At 37.9% G+C, this 23,799-nt stretch overlaps 1 protein-coding gene across 2 annotated transcripts in view; it reads right to left on the reverse strand.

Moving 5' to 3' along the window:
• The window catches only part of LOC109408847 (protein catecholamines up), a 519,706-nt gene that overhangs the window by 473,420 nt on the left and 22,487 nt on the right, over positions 1 to 23,799 (reverse strand). For both annotated transcript variants that reach the window (XM_029863770.2, XM_029863772.2), the window contains exon 2: positions 6,649 to 7,138. In XM_029863770.2, the coding sequence (XP_029719630.1) occupies positions 6,649 to 6,793 (145 nt within the window). In that variant the 5' untranslated portion in view covers positions 6,794 to 7,138. The remainder of the gene's footprint in view (positions 1 to 6,648; positions 7,139 to 23,799) is intronic.

The raw sequence follows: 23,799 nt of genomic DNA on the forward strand, positions 1-23,799 counted from the left end.
CTTTTATGAGGAATTCATTAGGATTTGTTCTCAGCAGTTCAGAATTAATCCGCGAAAAATTTGACATAAAACATCACAAAAACTACAGAAATGTTTCAAAATTTTTTGCTAAACATTCTTTAACAACCCCACTCAACTCACCTCTTCGAATTTCATCAAAAATTACGGAGGGCCTTGTTCTAAAATTACAAAAACAAATCAAGTTCACTAGGGATTCGTCATGAGTTTCCTATACATTACTATTCAACTTCTCCCAAGAGATTTTTGATCATTTGGCAGAAGCCCAGATTTTCATAGTAACCATTATGAATCTCCAAGCAATTTCCAAGGATCCCAGCAGAATTTATCGGCTTCTTCAGCAGAAATATTACCAAAAGCTGTGCCAGGAATTTCCTTAAAGAATATACCAAGATTTCGCCCAGAAGTTTTCCCATTTTTTTTTTCGAGGAGAAAGGAATTTATTTTTTATGTGTTGTGGGCGTTCCATGGCAAATAATTTCGAACGTAATTATATAAATCCAAAAACAATTTACTACATACTTGAAATACAGTTTTTAGAGCCGCTTTCTAATGGACCTTGAAATTGAAAAAATGCTTCAATTATCACAAAAAAAAAACTTTAATATAGCTTGGAAAATAATCAACTATAAAACCGTGAAATATCATTAGAGCGAGGTAGGTAAAAATATCTGAATTTATTTTTGATAGAACTCGAGGAGAAATTCATAAAGGAGTCCTTGAAGGAAGTATTGGAGAAATTTAAGAGAAATACGTAGTGAAATATTGTGGAATATCAGGAAGATTCTGCATGTGTGTCAGGAGGATATCCCAGTGCTTGAAATTGAGTGAATATGAATGGTACGATCAGTCATCAACGCCAACCATCACTACAAACGAACACGCACAGGGAGCAAAAAGAAACCGAACCAACCGCGACCACTATTCCTCATTGGTCGGTTGGCTGGTGAAGCATACTGACTGGAAACCATTATTTCTCGCTTGCTGCGGTGAGGCTGAAGATGCGTAAATGATTCAGTGGATTTATTTTTTGCTCAAAACTTGTAAAAATAATCAATTTATCCATAAGAGAATGATACATGTGTCTATTATAATCGATTTAATTGGAGTTTATGTCATTTGCACTGTAATAACGAGATAAATATCAAGTATATTCATTGCCGTATACACCGGCGAAGAGAGAGATTCAGAGAGCCGCACGGCGCTGAATCGTCGTTCCTCACTCTCACTCATATTTTTTATTGCTCCCGCTCCCACTTGCTTCTGAAGCATGTTAGCCAATGAAGGCATATTGCTACCGCTTTGGGTTGAAAAGCGCCTGTCAAAGAAGAGCAAATTTTGATTCGTCTGAGGAAAAACGCTTCAATTTTCAAGCGCTGGGATATCCTGATAAAACCACTCAAAGAAATCTTGTAATATTCTCTGGAGGAATCTCTGAAAAAAACTTCTGGAAAAAAATATTTGGAAACGCCAGTCGATCAGAGTTTCAGACGTGTCATTATCACCAAAACAAGGCATCCAAAAAACCAGAGCTCTTTGATCAGTTTTGCTCCAGTATCAGCGTAGTATTTCGATAGTATTTTTAGTACTCTGCTATACTACAAAGAGTTTAGAGTTGCAGGCCCCTTGGGAATTTCCAATGGATATACCCATTTGGGGCCTCGACTTGGTAAAACGAAATATTTTGCATGAGTAGTTAATTAAGATGTTAATTGACCAATTTATCCTTTGATTGGTTAAAAACAAATGTTCCATGCTTATTGGCTTGCAGTCAAAAAAGCTCAAAATCGCATATTTTGGCCGATAAATTGAGGTATAGCTCAAAATTGTGACGTGCTGGAGCAAATCTGAGCCCGGATTCGGATTCAGTGGCCCAAAATCTGTCAGAGACACATAAGTTTGCTCTTGAGACAGACCAAAAGCTATTTTTTGTTACGCTGTGATATTCATCCGAAAATTTTCTAATGAATTGCTCATGCAATTTTCCAGAAGTCTTGCGACAATTCTTAAAAGTTTCAGACGGCAATTTTTTGGAGTTGTTTTCAGGAATTTCAACAGCAAATCATTCGGCATTTTTTTTCCCTTAAGTAATTTCTTCACAAAGATCTTTGGAAAATTACCCAAAAAAAAATCTCTTAAACTTGGGGGCTTGCTCCACAGAATTCTTGAAAAAATGCTAGTGAAATTTATTCAGAATTTTTTTTGGCAATCTGTTTGGGGTTTCTTTTAGTTTTTAACCCATGAATTGCTCTGACTATTTGTATTTGCCAGGCAAATTCTTCTCAAATTTTTCCACGAGTGTTTCTTTCAGCATTTCTGTATGATTTCCAGGATTACTAGAAATCCTCTGGTATTTTTTCTAAGAATTTCCTCTGGAAATTCTTTCAGAAACACATTTTTTCAATTCCCCAACAATCTTGCTGAAGTTGTACGACAGTCCCTCTGACAGTTTATCGTGAAATTCCTCTCGTAGTCTCTTCTGTCTGGTATTCATCCGACACTTTGTCCAGGAACTGTTCTGCAAATTCATGCATGATTTTTCTCAGGCAAATTAGAGAATTTTTCTAGAGAGAAATTTCTCAGTCAATCTCTGTGGAAATTCAAAAAAAAGTATTAGGAGATCTATCAACAATTTCTGTAGAAATTGTGAAAGAATTCAAACTTAATTCAATCATGCATTTTTTCTGGGAGTTCCATCAGCAATTCCTTTGATAGTTTGTTATGCATTCTTTAGGTAATTTCTTCAGGTAATTATTTAAAAAAATGTTAGAAAAAAATAAATAAAATTCTCTAAATAAACAAAATTCTCTAAAAATTGGAAGATATTTTGGAAATTTTATGAAAAAATCCTTTGGAAATTTACTTAGGAATATCTTGAGCAATTTTTTTAGGGTTCTCTTAGACTATTTACTCAAGAGCTCCCCTCACAGTTTCAGTAGAGATTTGAAAATTGATTAGAAAATTCCTCTAAGAGCTTTTCTTTCGGAAATTGCTCTGCCGTTGCTTGAAGATTGCCTCCGACATTTATTAACGATTTCAACCGAAAAATTCTCTAATAACTTCTCTCAGGAATTCCTCTTTTAGGAGCATTTTCTAATGAATACTCCCACATTATTTTCTATAGGGATTTAACAGAAAATTTATGCGAAAATTCCTCAGAAATTACTATGCAGGTGCCTCCGACATTTCTTAATGATTTCCACCTACAATTCCTCTATTACTTGCACTCAGGAATTCGGCTAGACATTCTTTCAGGAGCATTTTCTTATGAATACTACAACATTTTTTTTATTAAGTTTTATGGTGGTATCTCATACAGTTTCTTTTGGATTTTCTCTCGTAATCTATAAAGGAGTTCATCCGAGAAGAATTCCTTTCAATTCGCTTGTAGTTTTTAGGGAATCTCCTTCGAAAATTATTCAAAAGTTTTCCATATTATTGCATAGCTTCTTTATTATTAAGTTTATTGAATAAATTTCATCATGAATTCATGAGTTAAAGTTAAGTTTCTTCAGGATTTTTTTTCATTTTTCAGGGCATCCCACGGGTATTCGCCTAACATTTTTTTTTTTTGAATTTTCTGAAGGATTTCCTTAGGAGAGTTCTTGAGATATTCCTCCGAAAGTTTTCAAATAACTACTACTTTTTCAGGATGCAGGATCTCCTGACAGTTGCCTCAGCAATTCTCAATGGATTCGCAATTGGAATTTTTTTTTTCAGGAATTTCACCTGTAATTATCTAGAGACTCCTTCAGCGATTCCTTGGACTGTTTTTTTAGAAATTTCTGAGGAAATTTGTGCAGACATGCCACCGGCATGTATTCGGTCAATCGTCAAGGAAATCCTTTGGTAAATTCAAACAAAAAAATCTTCCGACAATTCCTTCACAAATATCTCCGGCAATTTCTTTAAGAATGCTTGTTGTTCTTTTAGGAATTCATTCTAATATTATCTATGAAACTGTTTTGAAAATTTTCTCCAGAATTGCCAAGCAATTTCCGTAGAAGTTCCTCCAAGAATTTCTTTGAAAATTCTTCCGCCAATTTCTTCGACAGTAAGTTCAACACTATTTTTCTGAAATACCTTCGATTTCCTGCACTATATTATCCAGCAAACATTTTGAATTTTGTTTTTTTTTTTGAATTTTTTTAACGAATTTTCTGTAGTTAGTTCATTGGGAAATCCTTCGATATTTTTTTTAAGAATTTCCTTTGTAAGTTTCTTTGCAAATTGTACAAGAAATTCCCTGAGAAATTCAACATTGTCTTAGGCAATTTCTTCTGAATTTTCTATTGGAATTCTTCAGGAAACTTCATCAGATATTGTTTCGAAAATTTTCCAAGGAACACCACTTACAATTTATTAGAAGATCCTGTGTCATTTTTTAGAGAAATTCTTAAGTAATGCATACGGAAATTCGTTGGGATTTTTTCAGGAATTTGACCTGCAATACTTTCGACAATTTTTTCAGGAATTCTCCAGATAACTTCCTTAGAAATGCCTTCGGCATGTCTTCTGCCGATTTAGTAAGGCATTTATTCGACTTATTCAAAAGAACTGTCTTCGGTAGTTTCTTCTCGAATACCACTGGCAATTTCTTTAAGAATTTCGGTTGTTCATCTAGGAACTCATTCGAATTTTTTTTCTTAAAACTACGTCGGAATTATGTATTCTCCAAGAGTTAGTTAAGCAACATATGTAGGAGTTCTTCCGAGTTTTTTTTTATAAATTCTTCCACCAATTTCTTCGACAGCAAGTGAAAGAATATTTCCTCCGAAATTCCTTCGAGTATTAATTCCTTCGGTAAATAACTTTTACAAGATTTTCTAAAACAATTATTTCCAAAATTTCTGGGGTTCCTTTGAGGAATACCTCTGGATAAATTTCCAAAGCAAAGCTCGAAGAAAAATTTCGAATGAGTAAATGGATTTGATTTTAAGAATAAGTGGAAGAATTCTCTGAGTAGTTTTTGTAGGAATCATTTCTGATGGAATTCCTGCAGGAATTTCCGAAAACTTTTCCTTAGAAATCCCGGAAAATATTCTAAAGAAATCACTGGAGGATATGCAGAAGAAATCCGCAGAATTTCTGAACAAAAACCTTGAAGAATTTCAGTTCCGAAGAAAAATGAAAAAGTTTTTGAAAGAACCCGTGAAAATTCTTGGAGATACTGATAAAGATTAATCACCGCGGAATCTTATTGATTCTGAGGCGTCTTAAGAGGGCTGAAGAGAAGAAGGCCGAAACGCGGAACGCGAATTATGCTGTTTTTATTGCGTCACCGAAAAACACCAATCCACTGAAATCAATTCTTGGATATGTTTAAGATGGACTCCCTGAAGAATGTCCAAAGAGATCTTTTTAAAAGTTTTCTAGAAAATCTTTGAAAAAAATCAAAAGTGATCCTAGCTTCTGAATGAGTTTCTGAAGAAATCCCTGTACAAACTTCTGAAATAAACCGTGGTAGAATTTCTATTTCCTGAAAGGAATAATGCTCACAGAGTTTCTTTGCTCGTTAGAGGGCGCAATTCTTTCATATTTTGGATGAGCAATTTCCAATACCATAAAGACGAATTTTCTTACGCACAACATTTTAATATTTACAAGGGAAAACATTCTTATAATCGTATGGGAGCAAAAAAACGTTATCTTCGACACGTTATACACCCGATTCCTTTTTAGCACAGGTCATCATTTTGCTACAACTCAGTCAATTTTGAACCGATTCTCATGAAATTTTGTATACTCATAGTACTAATCGTGCCTACATTTGTTCAAAATTTAATGAGAATCGGTTGAAAATTGGCTGAGTTATAGCAAAAACCCGATCCGTGCAAAAAAATCGGGTGTACATATACGATATCTGGTGAGATTTGAACCCATGACTCCGTATTCGCTAGACCGGCGCTTTAACCAACAAAGCCACAGAACAGGTATGAATCCCGCAGAATAGAAATCCAAAGTGACTCCAATCCATGTTTTTTTTTGGCTTAGATGACAACATCTGAGCACGCCAGTCTATTTTTTTTCTTTGGTTGATTTGTTCAAGATTTTTAAATAAACGTTATCTTAGAAAAAGGGAGATACCATTAACAACACACGAGTAAATAAGTTCCCTCCCGGATCGAAAATTTCAATAGTTGAGCAATCTGTATAGTCATTATCATACGCGATAAAATTCCCACTTATCTGGTCGAAAACATCCGACTTTCAAAAGCGTTTGAACAGTCAGTGTCGCCAAAATTATGTAAATTATCCAATGCCCACAAAGGCAACGCTCTGTCCAGAGACCATATAATGGTGGTTGGTCTTTATTATTTCTCGGAATCTTGCGGTTTACTACATCGCTGACTGCGCGAACCGGTTTTCCCGCTATAAATCACCTTATAAAACACCCGTGGACCCTCTCGGCACTTTTCGGGGCTTTTGCCAAACACGGCACCATAATGTCCCAAAATGGTCGAAAAATTCGCACTTGTCACAAGTGATCAATCAAATCAAAACGGTTGTTTGTGTTTGCCTTTTTCGTATGAAACTATGCCTGTTCAACTTAAACTTTTCGAAATTCTCTCCGACTGTATGTACGTCTCCTAGTTTTGAATGAAACATTTCTTATCGACAGTCACTCACCTGAATCATGATGGTCGTGGCTCTCGTGGTGGCCATGGTGCCCATGGTGGTCGTGGTCATCCTGCAGATGGTGCTTCAGGTGATGCAGATGCGCATAGAAGTGGTGGTGGTGCAGCACGCAGGCCAAATCCGTACAGTTTAACATAGCGCTTCGTTATGTGTGGGGTAGGGGAGAGGATTACGAGGGGGATTCACCGCTAATCAGCTGATTGCGGTCGGTGATGATACGCCGGAGATTTACTGCTGGAGAGGGACTAGGGACTGGGAAGGGATCACTGGGATCAAGTCAAGATAGGTGCGTGGGGTGCCCTCGATGTTACCGCGTACGGCTAGAGCGCAACGGTCACTTCACCATTGGCACTGGGATTTGGGCCGGCAGAGGGCGTGGCGCGGGAATCGTGATGATGGATAAGGGATTGGGGGGATGATTAAGTTTTGTTTGTTTGGGAGTGGCGCAGCTGCGAAGTCCTACGACGTAAGTTGACACCACCTGCAAAGAAAGAGAAAAGACGAATTAGTTTGTTTGTGAATTGTTGAATTTTCAAGATCATTCAAAGTGATAAGGGAACGCCATATGTTTTGATGAGCTATGGATCCAGTAAGGTGGAATATTAATCAAGTTTGACATAAATTTAACAGAAGATTTGGAAACTAGCAATAACCGGTTGAACACTCAATTTGATTAACCCTAAGCTTGCCATTGTCATTGCCAAGATTTTGCTACAGCTCCTGATTTTATTTTAAAGTTGATCGTTAAAGTCATTACAGAGCTTATAATTTGGACTTATAATTGTCTGTTTTCAGTGTTCCAAGATAATGATAAAAAATAGAAAAAGAAGGAAAATAAATAGAAATAGGAAAATAAATAAGAACCATTATAAAAAAAAATAAAAATATAAAGCATAAAAAAAAACAAAAATAACAAAAAATTAATGAAAAAGATAACTTAAATGCTGTTTCACATCGTAGTTTTCCTTATCCGCATACAAAGTAGCCATAGCCACTAATGAATACAAATGTGATCTATCATCCACCTAATCGCCATTACTGCCACACCGCAAAATTAATTATCATCGTCGGATCTGATAGGAGTATATTTAGTAGCAACATCTCGTCGAGACGGGAAACGAACTTCATATTTATGGACTGATTGACACTCTCAGAACCAGTAACTGTTTCACCTTTAAGGCTGAGGCTAAGCCCAGCCTCGTGCAGCAGCTGTTCAGCTTTAAAAACTTTACTATAGTGATGATAGTTCAACCATCAGACAACATCCCACAAGTCACGATCTACTAAAGAGGGAGCGAAGATGATATCTCTATCCTGCGCTTCGTGAAGCCGGAAGTAACGTGGCACCTGACAACGCAATCGTAGGGGGATATTGACCCCCTAAATACACGGTGGATTTATGAGACAAAAAATTGATTCCCATCAGCGTGCGGCTGGCTACTAACCGCGACACATTTATGGTGATATTATAAGTGGACCCCCGTCTATTTGTGAAGCTCTCTGTCTCGGCTCGGTGGTGTAAGAAAATCGCCATCGCCGGATTCGAGATGAAACCAGTTTTCGGCGGGCTTACGATAAGCAAACTGGAGGAAAGCAGTTATCCAATCGTCATCATCGGATCGGAGTCATTGGCAGTTGGTCAGCTCGGAAACGGTTCTGCCGGCGCGGTGTATGTGTGGTGGTGGCAATGATTAGCATAACTCCTGCGCCGTTCAGAAGTGAATGTAATCAATCAATAGTTGCTGGCGCTGTCGATGCTGATGCGATTGGAATCTTTTGGAAGTGACGTGCCCTTGAACCCAAATGAACCAACCCTTTCTAACCATCCGCTCCGTAATTTAGAAATCTGTGGACTTTGAGTCATTTCTTATTGAGAAATAATATAAAAAACCAATGAAATATTTATATAAATTTTTGAAACTTTAAATAAATCGTAGTCGAATTCATGACCAAAAAGTCATGAAATAATGAACTGATTTATTATATCATGACTGTAAGTCGTGATAATATGACCAACACGATGGTTATCACAATAACAACAATAATAAGGAATCATGATTATGAAAAGCGTTATACGAAGCTACTATCGTTTTGAAAAATAAAGGATCAAGATGTTTACCCAAGTAACACACTTGTCACCGAAGAGTCACGGCGGCGCAGGTTTTTGTTGTGCAGAAGTCACTATGACTTACTTCTAACAAATAAACACTTACTTGCTAGAAGTAAGTCACAGTGACTTCTGCACAACAAAAACCTGCGCCACCGTGACTCTTCGGTGACAAGTGTGTTACTTGAGTAGTCATTATAGCATGACGCTAAGTCATGAAACATAGCTCTGTTTCATGCAATCATAGCTTCGACTACTGTAAACATGATTCCGACTCACAATGCAAGTCTGCCAGCCAATCTTTCATCTCAATCAAGGAGTTCCATCAGCAGTGTTTTTCGATAGAACTTAGTTTTAACTAATTGTGTTTAGCTTTACTTCAATTATAGGTTATCCTTGAAAATATACAATTCAGGTTCAAATTGAGTTATAAGGCTAACGAATTTCCAGCATACCAGCACACTACTATACGATCGATTTCATAAATTTTACTGTTGATCTACTAATGCTAATAAAGAATAATCTAAATCAATAATAATTTTGGCTTGCATACACCGCACAACACATTTCATGTAGCTTCTGTTTTGATTTGTTTTTGCAATTCATCAACGAGGAGCGGATCGATCGGTGGCTACCTACATGTCACGTGGACGTTACCACAGCTGACCCTTATTCGTTTAACTTCGGTTAACGCGCCGACTTAGGGGTCGCAACAACTTTATTGAAATACCGTCTACCTTCGTTGGTTTGACCGCATCTAATCTGAACACTTTTTACTTTAACCCCCGCGCATAGTTCAAATTAAAAATGGTTCAAACGTCATTCTACTAATGGAACGGGGTGAAACGGAACGCAGAATCAAAACAAAACTCCAAAAAAGGTTGTCAGCAGTGTTTTTCCGTTGCCTACAGGGATGTTAGAAGTTCAAACTCAAAATGAACCCCGTTGGTTTGCATGAGGTGTCGTTCAAATACACGGGGTTAGACGGTATGAATAATAAATAACAATATCTAGAATCACGAACGATGTATGTGTTTTCATGAATTATGTTCCTGTCAGACAGAAATTCACCATTTTTAAAACAGTCGTTATATGTGTAAGCAAAACTCTGACCAAAATTATCATTTAAATTACCCTAAAATTGTACAAAAAAGCAATGACCCGGATAAATTGACAAACGCAAATGCAAATTTATAACAAGGACAAGGACGATAGACAATTTTTCCCTTGAAAAAGGCCAAAACCCATGACCGAAACGTCTGGTAGAATAAAATAAATCGTCGTAAATTAAGACTGAGATAGCCGTTTCTACGCAATAACATCCAGTTCCAGTCGAAAAATCCCAAATCAGTTATCTGAAACGTTACTACATATAAGGTTGCGACAAAATAATTCATGACATCAAGACCTTTTTCGTGATGGTATTTCCATCGCGAAATCATGACTCATTTGGCCAATTTTGGCTACAGGATTTTTTTTCCCGCGTATCCACCAGGACAATTAGAAATCCCTTAATTAGATTTACAAATTTTCCATCAATTGTTCACAGATTCACAGAGTGGGTTTACCGTCATTTTTTTTCTTGACGTAACGTCCCAAGCACGGCAAAGACTGCTTCTCAGCTTAATGTTCTATGAGCACTTCCACAGAAATACTTCTTGGAACGCCTTCCAGAATGTCTCACAAGAACTCTTTCGTACTTTTTCGTGGCACTTTTTTTGACCTGTCTTCTTGAATTTCTCTCACAGTTTTTTTTCGTTCTTGCATTTCAACCAGTATTTTTATCAAAACTATAGCAATTATTCTCCTCGAAATGTTCTTAGGATTACTCTCAGGCTTCATTCCGGGATTCCTACAAGAGGTTCTCAAAGGTTAGCCCAGAACTTTTCGTTTTTTCCCAGAGTTCCTCTTGACTGTTTTTTCACGATGACTTACGGTGTTCCTCCCAGGATTTATACTAGAGTTTCTACAGAGGTATCTATCTATATTATCACCAGAGTTTCCTTCAGAACTTATGGTGCAGTTCTTCAGGGGCTTCAGGTCATTTGGCCAAATGCCATTTGGCTGAATGCCGTTTGGCTGAAAAGAGAACGCTTAACCCTCGAGTGATCGAGTGATGTGATTCAAAGAAGGAAAAATATCACCAAAATTTTAGCAGTTTCAACGCCAACTAATCCCCTCGGTAAAACAAGAAAGCCAACAAGAATGAAATATCAGTGATGATCACATTGACAGCTAGAACGTTATCCAGAGTTTGTCAGTGTCTGTGAATTTTTTGATCATAATTCGGCCAAACGGCATTCGGCCAACGACATTCGGCCAAACGGCGTTCAGCCGAATAGCCAAACACCTTCTTCGGGAAGGCTCCGGAGAAGCTTTTTTTTCTATATTTCGGGATGTCTACTAGAACTCAACCCAGGATTTCTTCATTAGTTTCTCACGAGTTTTCAGCATTTTCCGGAATTTCTTTCTAAATCATTCCCGATAATCCAGAGTGAGTCCCTCGCAGGATTACTCCTGGGGTTTTACCTGTAATTTCGTCAAAACATGTTCGTATACAGTCTTCTTAAGTTTCCCCCGGGGTTTCGTAAGGAATTTTCTAGCGAGATTTTTCTTGAAATTTAACCAAGGATTTTTCTGGGAGTTTTCTCGGCCCGTCTCTTGAAAGATTCCTTTCGGTTTTGCTTCCGGAAAGTCTAAAGAGTTATGTTTTTGTATTTATCCTGGATTTTCCCCAGGAGTTTCTATCGGAGTTTGCAGGATCATTTTCTGACATGTCTTGTGGAGTTTTCACGTTTTTTTTTCTCAAAATTTTGCTCGTATTTGTTCCGGATTTCGTTTTGCAGTAACCCTCCTGAGATTTTCCCGAGATTGCTTTCAGAACACTTCTTGTAATCCCTACCGGAAATTGTCACGGTATTTTTCTCAGTAATGATTTTGAGATTTTTTTTTAAATAGTTACTCCTGGATTTTCAGCCGCATTTTTTGCGTGTTTTACATGGATCATATTTAACCCATCCTAATCTTTTCACAAGACATTTCCGGATAATTGTCTTGAAATCTTGCGAGTAACTCTGCGAAGAACTATTGGAGAAATCCCGAGTGAAACTTCGAATGTTCCCCAGAGAACCTGGAAGAAGGGGTTACAAGGGTCTTCAGGGGCGTTTCAAGGGGTTGTTTCAGGGGATTTCAGGAGCCTTTTAAGGACGATCTGTCAGGTTTTGACATTTAAATGGGATTACGATGAATTCAGAGGCATTTCAATAGTAGTAAGGAGGATTGGGAGTCGTTTTAAGAGGCTTTATGGGCAACTCAGAGGGTTTCAGGAGCCTCTAAAGGCGTTACAAGGGTGTTGGGGGGCGTTACAATGCATTTCTGAGAGTTTCCGGAGGTTTCAGGAGCATTTTAATGGCTAAAGATTTCAAGGGCGTTTCAGGGAGGCGTCCAAAGGAGTTTCGGAGGCATGTTCAAATGATTATGATGACTAGAAGGGCGTTTCAATGTGATTACAGAGGTTTCATAGGCATTTCGAGGCATTTCGAGGCATTTCAGGTCAGGGTCGTATCAAGGGTTTCAAGAACACCCTTATATCAAAGGGCATTCCAGGGGAGTTTTGAAAGATATTGTGATAGGGTCTCAGAAAATCCTCTGAAAATTCCTGAAATGCCTCAAACATCTTCCTAAAATCCCCTCGAAACCCATGTAACGCACCTGAAACGCTCGGAAACCTTCGAAAATTCTCCCGAAACGCATCCGCAACGCTTCTTGATCCCATCGAAAATGCCCTGAAACTTTACTAAATGCCTCAAAAATCTCCCTAAAACTCCCTCGGACCCTATTTAACGCACCTGAGACCCTCCGCAACGCATCTGAACCCAGCCTACATGCTCTAAGACTTCCTGAATTGCCTCCGAAATCCCCTTAAGACCCACTTCAACGCAAGGGTTGGTTCCGCCATGATCTCGGAGAAATGAGCGAGAACGCAGAGCTGTTTGCAGAGTTTTTGGTAATAATTACATGATGATTGGGGGGTCGCTCTTTCCTCATCAACCAGTGCATGAAGTGACATGGGTTTCCCTTGATGGCGTCACGGAAAATAAAATGGACCATATGCGCATCAGCCGAAAATGGAGACGAAGCCTTCTTGATGTGCGGAACAAACGTAGCGCCGACATTGCGTCTGACCATCATCTCCTAATCGGCGTGATCCGACTGCGTATTGCTAGGATCTATCGACAGGAGTATAAAATCGGGCGCCGGTTCTACACACGCCGACTGGAAGGCGCTGCGTCCTTCGTCAAGGAGCTAGATAACTGTGATGCGAATATTCCAGAAGGTGGAAGCGTAGAAGATCAATGGAGCGCCATCAAGAACGCCTTCATCGCTACCGGCGAGAATCATTTGGGTGAGATACGCATCCGAAGGAAGCAATGAATCACAGATGATACATGGAGGAAGAAGGATCGCCAAAGCCGCGATAGAGCGAGCGAAAACACGATAAGCCAAAGCCGTAGCCCGTCAGCACTTTTCGACTCTCGAGAAGGAAGTGAAACGCTCATGTAGACGAGATGAAAGAGCGTGAGCGGATTCTAGCCGACGAAGGCGAGAAAGCCGCAAAGACCGGTGACATCCGTCTCCTCTACGATGTCTCACGTCGCGTCGCCTTAGTGGGACCAAGATGAATGCTACGATGCCCGTAAAAAACACGTCAGGACAGTTACTGACCGACCCAGCTGACAAGTTGAAACGCTGGTTTGAGCAATTTTGAGACCTTTTTCAAGTGTTGGCCTCATCATCAACACCTCAGCATGATCCACCTAGGGTTTAACGTATTACCCGTGTCAACACCGAAGCTCCATCAGTGTAGGAGATAGAAACAGTCATCCGTAGCATGAAATCGGTATATTGGCCGGAAAAGAATGGTGAACCTCTGACCATCCGATAACGAAGCGGACATTTAGCCCTCCAGACAATAAGGCCCTAGCATGGTTATAGTGGATATACTTCTACATCCTTCACGAAGTCCGCACCTCACATTGACCCCGTAGAGCTAATGGACCAGACCTGCAGAATCGTTTCCATAGCAAATAACCATGATCAGACATGATTGTCCTACTTCGATTACCGTTTTCGAAGGCGTACATCCCCCTTGACCTTTGTAGACTAGGTACACAAATCTACCCAGAACCGGATATGTACTGCTCCCATCCCTACGTATGTATGGTTAGCTCAGCCTCCCCGACGGCTCCAACGTCATGAGCGCAACTTGTTCCACACACAAATCATCCCACTAATCATCACTCCATTATGGAATCATCGTTTCCGAGAGTAGGTAGGTATGATCCAAAGCGCCTCAGCAGCGCTTCCAAAGGCCACAGTATTTGCACTTGCACTCTCGCTTGCGCACACGATTTACCGGTATGTAAATAGATGCTCCACGTCGTCGTCCGGGGGTCCAAGTTGCTGCAAGCTAGCTCCCTCTCTAGCGTGCGCCGCAGCGCAGCTTCTAGAAGCGACGATCTCGGATTGTGCCGATGATCAAGTCAAGGACTCCGCCGACTGGCCCACGATCGGCAGCAGCAGCAGCTTCTTCCTCGACGAGACGTGCCGGTGCGGTGGTGCGATGGTGACGATAATGACTATTGTAGGTAACCGGCTGTACCTACCGCCAGCAGCCAGCAACACTACCATTATAGAGAGAGGGAGGTTCGGTGGCTTTTAAAAAGATCATACGGCAAGTGGAAAATGAAATAAATAAAAAAAATCATGCAACGCGATGGGAATGAAGGGAATAAAAACTCCTATATTATTGGCAAGAACGTGCAGTACCTCACTCGCTGGGGGTCTCTTCCTTGTTCAGAGATTCTAGTTATGTGTATCGCAAGTGGGAGCTCTTTTAGTGCGCTCGTAAAATACACTGCTTGTACTGCAATACACAGTCTAAACAAAATGTTCAAGCAAAATTACATAGCTTGTCGATTTTCGTTATAACATACACAACCGAACCAAAACTGAACCAACTATTATTTTAAAAAAATTGAGTTTTCTTAACCATTTTATCAAGATATTTTAATCTTCCAGTTCGAAACCCTACTTGGGCACCCGCGTCAATTCCCGGCACCTCACAGCAAAACAAATCAAAATATCACTTGCCGCATATTTTCCAAACGCACTTCCGTATGTAATCATCTCCCGCAATATTTCCGCGACGGGATCCACAGTCAATGAGCTACAATTTCACTCTGAAGCCGCGCCGCACAAGTGCTCAAAACAAATCAAGCCAAACATGTCTAAAGGTCCTATCTGCAGAAGAGAGGCTCTCTTTGGTTTCCCTCTCTTTCGTTAATATCTCAGCTGTTTATTTGTATTATGATTACATTGGACGATGGTCAAAACAATCGTCTTTTGATTTGTACTGCAAAAATAGTTGAAAAGTGTACCATTACATTGTAATAATTGAAAGAGAAAGTGAACAAAGAGAGCCTCTCAAATGCAGATAGGATCTATTGAAATGTTTGGCCTGAAATATTACACGCAGAGGAGTGCACTTCGGCAGCACAAAGATGAGTGCCGAAGTGATTCCCCATTTGATTTTGCTGGAAGTTCGGCACTGGTGCCGAGAATTGGCGTTGGACTAGGTGCAGTAAACTCGTTTAAAATCAACTTTCCGGCAGAAAATCTTCACAACAATCACTGTTAACAACAAGTTCACGCAATAAGATATCTGTTTCAGATGAAAGAAATAGGCGAAAACGGTCGTTTCGTTGTAAATTTAGGCAATGAACAATTTTGTTTACCTATTGTGCCGGGAATAGGGTCAAAAACCCCATGTAAAATATCCAGTAATTCTAACAGCTCTTCGTGAAGTAAGTTCAAAATTTCTGTTTGGCAGAACACAGAAAAAAAATAAAATGATATCCAATCAGAGTGAACTTTAAACCATTCCACAGTGGGAAAATAAGGTACAAAACCGACAAAGAATTCTGTAACTTTTGAAAACCACGAATGCGGTTTACGAAGTTATACTTTTCTTATGCAAAAATGTGCGGGGAATCCAATAAAACCGGTTTCATAGGCCGCACGGATCGTTAACATGCTCATTTTACCCTAATTCCCCAATTTTTTAGCCATTTTTATAGAAATTCATGTATTTTCAGAAGCGGAAATGATCTTGAAGTATGAAAACTCGACCGATCATGCTCATATATATTGCGGATATGAATAAAAATGTTAAACTTGACCGCATGAATGATTGTCATGCCCGTTTTACCATATTCCCCCAGATTATCGCATTTCTGGCAAGATATGCCATTTATCTAGGGAGAAAATCAGTAAAAATCCATCAAAATGAGTTTTTACCTGGTAAATACATTTGAGCCATCGAATATATCGGAATAAAAAATCGAACGAACTGGTTTTTTGGTCATTTTGCCTTGATGCCCCAAAAATATCATTTTTTGAATTGAAGAGTTCTGCAACTTTTGAAAACCATGAATTCGGTTTACGAAGCCATACTTTTCTGATGTAAAAATGTGCGGGGAATCGAATAAATCTGGTTTCATATGCTGCACGGATCGTTAACATTCTCATTTTACCCCAATTCCCCCATTTTTAGCCTTTTTTGATAGAGATTCATATATTTTCAGAAGCGGATGTGATCTTGAAGTATACAAACTCGACCAATCAAGCTCATATATATTGCCGATATAAATGAAAATGTTAAACTTGACCGCATGAATGATTGTCATGCCCGTTTTACCATATTCCCCCAGATTATCGCACTTCTGGTAAGATATGCTATTTATCTAGCGAGAAAATCAGTAAATGTCCGTCCATATGAGTTTCTAATTGGTGAATACATTTGAGCCTTCGAATAAATCAGGATAAAAATAAAAAAAAACGAATATATCGGAATAAAAAATCGAACGAACTGGTTTTTTGGTCATTTTGCCTTGATTCCCCAAAAATATCAATTGAATTGAAGAGTTCTGTTACTTTTGAAAACCACGAATGCGATTTACGGAGTCATGTTTATCTAATGTAAAAATGTGTGGAGAATCGAATAAAATTGTTTTCATAGGTCTCACGGATCGTTAACATACTCATTTTACCCCAATTCCGCAATTTTTCGTGTGTTTGATAGAAATTCATGTATTTTCAGATGCGGAAACGACCTGGAAGTATAAAAACTCGACCAATCAAGCTCATATATATTGCCGAAATAAATAAAAATATTAAACTTGACGGCATGAACAATTGCCATGCCCGTTTTACCATATTCCCCCAGATTATCACATTTCTGGAAAAATATGCTATTTGTCGAGGAAGAAAAGATTTTTATTTGAATAACACATTTGAGCCATTTATCTATTAAATCCGTGAACAACAATCTAACGATTTTATGTCTTGGTCATTTTGCCTTTATGCGCCAAAAATATCATTTTTTGAATTGAAGAGTTCTGTAACTTTTGAAAACCATGTATGCTATTTACAAAGTCATATTTTATTTAAATTTAAAATGTGCGAAAAATTTTATGAAACTGGATTCAAAGGCCACAAGTATCGTCAAAATACTTATTTCACTCCAATTTCTCCATTTTTTGTGGATTTTCATAGAAATTAATGTTTTTTTCAGAAGCAGAATGACCTTGATGTTTAAAAACTCAACCAATCAAGCTCATATATACTGCCGATACAAATGAAAACGTCACACTTGACCGCATGAATGGTTGTCATGCCCGTTTCACCATATGTTCCCAGATTATCGCATTTTTTTTTGGTAAGCTATGCTGTTTATCTGGAGAGAAAACTTGACCGCATTGACAAAATGATTGTCATGCCCATTTTACCCTATGTATCGCATTTCTGGCAAGCATAGCATACATCTAAGAAAAATCAGTAAATGCCATCCAAATGAGTTTTTTTATTTAAAAAAGACATTCGACCCATCTTTTGAACCGGATAAATAAATCTAACGAACTTATATCTAGTTTATTTTACCTTGATGCCCTGAAAAAGTATCTTTTTTTTTAATTGCTGAATTCTAAAACTTTTGAAAATCTTGAATGCGGTTTACGAAGTCAAACTTTTTTAATGTAGAAATGTGCAGGGAATTGAATTAAAGTGGTTTTATAGGCTTCACGGACCGTTATCGCACTTTCTTATTTTTCCCCAATTCCCTATTTTTAAGTATTTTTTAATAGAAATTCATGTATTTTCAGAAGCGGAAACGACTTTGAAGTATAAAAGCTCAGAAAATCTGTTGAGTTCATATAAGTTTTTATTTGAAAAACACACTTGAGCCATCCAATACATCAGGAAATAAAAATCGTACGAACTATCTTGCCATTTTGCTGGAAATCCCGCAATATAAATATAATATTTTGAATATGTACAAGAATTTTATATGCTTTGAAAAACCGCTAATGCAGTTTATGAAGTCATAACCTTCTTAGGTAAAATTGTACGAAGAATCTAATGAAAGTGGTTTCATAGGCCTCAAGGGGTTAATGCGCGTTAGCATACTCATTTTAGCCCAATTTTCAATTTTCTTGGGATTTGATAGAATTTCATGTATTTTCAAAAGCGTTAATGACTTTGAAATATAAACACTCAAAAAATCCAAAAAGGCCCATTCAAATGAGTTTTTGTTTGAAATATACATTTGAGCCATTTAATAAATCAGGATACAACAATCGAACGAACTTGTATCTTGGTCATGCTCTTGGTCATTTTGCCTTAATGCCCCGAAAAATATCCTTTTTTGAATAACTGTACAACTCAGAATGTTATCAAAAGCGTTTATTCTAAGATGTGAATTTTCTAAGACAAAAATCCTGTAAATTGGATTAATGCCCGCATGAGTCATAATTGTGATTTGAACTCGTTTTTTTTGCGAATTCATCTAAATTATTGTATTCAAGGTTAAACAAGCTGCATCTAGAATTCACGGGTTTTATCTTTAAAAAACTGTTTTTATAGAAAAACGGATCAGATTATTTTTGTGTTACACACTTATGTAAAGTTAATTGTTTATTTTACGAGGAATCAGTGCTAAATAGGCAAAAAGCATTTCCGACCGATTTTCGTAACACGTTTTCTTTAGATAGTTAAAATTGGTAATAAACAAAATTTTATTAAATTTGTAATTTGTTGATTTTGTTTATAGATGTATAGCTTGTTTAACCCTAAAAAGTACAAAACTGAAAATGTTTAACAAACACATTATTCACAGTTAGTATTTGGATAATCTGGGAGAATATGGTGAAACGGGTATGACAACCATTCATGCGGTCATGTGTGACGTTTTCATTTGTATCGACAGTATATATGAGCTTGATTGGTTGAGTTTTCAAAGTTCATGGTCATTTCCACTTAAAATAAAACATTAATTTCTATGAATATCCACAAAAAATTGAGAAATTGAAGCGAAATGAGTATTCTGACGATCCTTGTGGCCTTTAAAACCAGTTTCATTAAATTTTTCGAACATTTTAACTTAAAAAAAATGACTTTGTAAATAGCATACATGGGGCATAAAGGCAAAATGACCAAGATATATGTTCGTTGTTGTTCCCTGATTTAATAGATAGATGGCTTAAATGTGTTATTCAAATTAAAATCTCTTAGATGGACATTTACCGATTTTCTCCCTAGACAAAAAGCATATTTTTCTAGAAATGCGATAATTTGGGAAATATGGTAAAACGGGCATGGGCATTGTTCATGCGGTCAAGTTTAATATTTTTATTTATTACAGCAAAATATATAAGAGCTTGATTGGTCGACTTTTTAAACTTCAATATCGTATCCGCATCTGAACATGAATTTCTATCAAACACACGAAAAATTGCGGAATTGGGGTAAAATGAGTATGTTAACGAACCGTGCGGCCCACGAAACCAATTTTATTCGATTCTCCACATGTTTTTACATTAGATAAACATGACCGTAAATCGCATTCGTGGTTTTCAAAAGTAACAGAACTCTTCAATTAAAAAAAAATGATATTTTAGGAGAATCAAGGCAAAATGACCAAAATACCAGTTCGTTAAATTTTTATCCTGATTAATTCGATGGCTCAAATGTGTTTATCAAGTAGAAACTCATATGGATGGACATGTACTGATTTTCTCGCTAGATAAATAGCATATCTTACCAGAAATGCGATAATCTGGGGAAATATGGTAAAACGGGCATGACAATCATTCATGCGGTCAAGTTTAACATTTTCATTTATATCGGCAATATATATGAGCTTGATTGGTCGAGTTTGTATACTTCAAGATCACATCCGCTTCTGAAAATATATGAATCTCTATCAAAAAAGGCTAAAAATGGGGGAATTGGGGTAAAATGAGAATGTTAACGATCCGTGCAGTCTATGAAACCAGATTTATTCGATTCCCCGCACATTTTTACATCAGAAAAGTATGGCTTCGTAAACCGCATTCATGGTTTTCAAAAGTTGCAGAGCTCTTCAGTTCAAAAAATGACATTTTTGGGGCATCAAGGCAAAATGACCAAAAACCAGTTCGTTCGATTTTTTATCCCGATATATTCGATGGCTCAAATGTATTTACCAGGTAAAAACTCATTTTGATGGATTTTTACTGATTTTCTCCCTAGATAAATGGCATATCTTGCCAGAAATGCGATAATCTGGGGGAATATGGTAAAACGGGCATGACAATCATTCATGCGGTCAAGTTTAACATTTTTATTCATATCCGCAATATATATGAGCATGATCGGTCGAGTTTTCATACTTCAAGATCATTTCCGCTTCTGAAAATACATGAATTTCTATAAAAATGGCTAAAAAATTGGGGAATTAGGGTAAAATGAGCATGTTAACGATCCGTGCGGCCTATGAAACCGGTTTTATTGGATTCCCCGCACATTTTTGCATTAGAAAAGTATAACTTCGTAAACCGCATTCGTGGTTTTCAAAAGTTACAGAATTCTTTGTCGGTTTTTTACCTTATTTTCCCACTGTGGCATTCCATGGAATCAGCGATATATTTTATTTTTAGTCATGATGATGAACCCTTCAGGTTCTCCTTAACATTGTCAGATTTCTAACTTTTTACCAACTCATAGTAACAATCTGTGATCCGGCTGTTCGGGTCCATATGAAGTTAACCATCAATGTTAACTTCTTTTCCCGATCAGCCTAGATAGCTGTAGCTGTGTAGTGTCGGTAGCGGTTGTCTCAATTGGCTAAGAATAACACTACGGACCCCCTGTTCCGGGGGTAAAAGTCCACTAAACAGGGAACCCCAATCCAAGGTGTCAGGCGACCCGTGCTTATGGAAGAATGGTTGAGGGGGTTTAAAATATGCTCGATCTTTAACGGAGCCCGTAACGTAGGTAGATCGCCTTTATGTGTTGCGTTACGGTTCAAGATCTACCAAACCGAACCCTAGTGACATCCGGTTTGTCAAGTTGGGGTAATGTGTTTTGGTAATAAGGATGCATGGTATAAAGTCCTTGTTACTTGTTACAATTTCTAAAATTGCATTTATTCTGCCTTGCTGATAGTTAAAGAATCGGACCTTGCCCACCCGAGACTACACTTGATGTTAGGAAAACAAACATGCTTTACGTATCTAATTGCGTACTAACCTATCAAGGACTGTTAAGTTCTGGTAATTTAAGGACTCACGTGCATTCTTATTGCAGAACACATTCTCTAATTTGACAGAGTTTTGCAACTAGCCTAAAGTCCCGGGTTTTTCTTTGTTGTCCTGGGACTAAACTAGAAGCAAAACATGGATGGGGCTAGAGTTCCGATGCATGGATAAATATCAGTACCACCGTTTTGTTTTTCTCAGAATGCGAATGGATTGTGTTTGATTAGGCGCGCTCTTTCACTGGGATTTAAATCTCTATGATAACGTAACCTTTTCATCGCAATCGATTTCTTACACCTCAGGGATAACAAAACAGGAACTGTACAGAAATCGATGCTTCATTGCCTCTCAATGACAATGAAGTAGTACGACATGCACTAAATACTAAGGATACGGGTAATGCCACGAAAGATCTACATACTGGTCGCAGTGGCTCACCCGAACAAAAAAAAACAATCTGTGAGCGAATTGAACACGTTGTTTGAAATATAGGTGTTGGAAGATCCAATCAATGTTTCAAATTATCACCTCATGAGTGCTCATCACAACTTATCAACCGTATTTTAATCGCTTACGATTGAACCGTGCATTGCCAATCGATGACCATCAGATGCAAAGAGGTGGCAAAACGAGCATTATGTAAATCGCAAACGATTTCGTTTCAATCTTTCAGTGTCGCCACACACTCGAACAGCCGAGCCACACCGAATGAGTTGGTTGTAGAGGCTACGGCACGAATGCTCGACACGTACACAGACGCAAAATATGCGTCTAACTATCTGGTTAGATGTGTGTCGCTCGCTGTGATCTGTAGTATGCAGTGCAAGAAGTCCCAACAAATTATGAGAAAATATCTCTGTTTAATGTTCAATGCTAAATGGCATTTCAAGAAGCTCCTCGGTTGACTGCTTATCCCTTGAAAAGGTCCAATACACGGGACCGAAACGTCGGGCAATGCCAAACTAGCCATTTCAATTCTGTTCTACCACAACAGTTCAATAATCTTGGCTGTTATTTATTTGTGAGTGGTTGAACTGTACGTTTAATTATCTAGAATACATTTTATAGCACTTAGTTCGATTAAGCAGGTCTCTGGCCTGATGGGATTTCCCCAGAAATTCGTAATGGGATTCCTAAAGCAATTCCTAATGGAGATTCTTCAGCAATTCCTGGAGGATTCGTAAGAGCAATAACTGCAAAAATACCATCTGGGAATGCTTGTGAAAACACAGCAAAAATGCTTGGAGAAATCCTGGTAGGAGTTTCTGTAGGAATTCCAGTAATAATACATGGTGGTATGTATTCAAAGAGGAATTCCTAGAGGTATTATTGCAGAAATCCCTAGAGGAATCATCGGAACAATTTCTGAAGGAGTCCTTCGCTAAATCAATAGAAGAATGCCAGCCGATTTTTTTTTTTGCAGAATTGCATCAGGAATTCCTGCAGGAATTCTAAGAAGAATTTTAAATGACTGCTGGGGTTCCTCCAAAAAATCCTTTTAGGATCCCTGCAAGGTTTTTCATAGGATTCTTCAAAGGAGTACTCCTGAAGTTCGTCCAGGAATTTCTGCCATGATTTCTCCAAGGATTCCTCTAGAAAAACTTCTCTTGCAATAGATCCAGTAAACAGCAGGGATTCCTTCAAAGCCATCCACACTTTCTTCGGGAGTTCTTGTTGAGATTTACAAGCATTTTAAGCTAGAATATCTTAAAATAAGTGCAATTAAGTTCTCCAGGAATTCCTGGAGGATTCTTTGCAGATATTGGGAGGGATACCCAGAAAAAAAAAATAACCTGGAGGACACCTACCTGAAACGTCTGGAGAAACCCAGGTAGTAGTCCTGGAGCAATTCCAGCAGTAGTTCCTAAAATAATCTCAAGAGGATTCCCAGTACCCGAGCACAAGAGAATAACAATCGCATTACAAAATGCGTTATTTTGGCAAAATAACTAAGCAATGAAATCAGTTATTTTAATGTTATTAATATTAAACATTATGTTATAAACTTGCGTGTCACAAGCGGCAAAATAACAGACAACATAACAAAAAAAATGTTTCTGGAAGACCAATTTAATAACATGTATGGTTTGTATCAATAACAACTTAATAACCATGAATTTGGAAAATATTTCGATAACAAATTTTGATATTCAAAAGTTATTGATAACAAACCAAAAGCAAAATTTTTTGGACCACCCTTCAGATAGAGTTGTTCTAATTGCGAATCTCCGAAGAACTACTAATCCACCAAGTATTACAACATTCTGAAATTTTCTATGGAATGGATACGACTATATGTAATTGGATACAAAACAAGATAATAACAGGACATTATTGTCGAAGTGTTCATAAAATAATAAGCTGACAACAATAATAATTAGAATGATTTGATAATATGTA

This window comes from Aedes albopictus, chromosome 1 (genome assembly GCF_035046485.1).
Source record: "Aedes albopictus strain Foshan chromosome 1, AalbF5, whole genome shotgun sequence".
Classification (NCBI taxonomy): domain Eukaryota; kingdom Metazoa; phylum Arthropoda; class Insecta; order Diptera; family Culicidae; genus Aedes; species Aedes albopictus.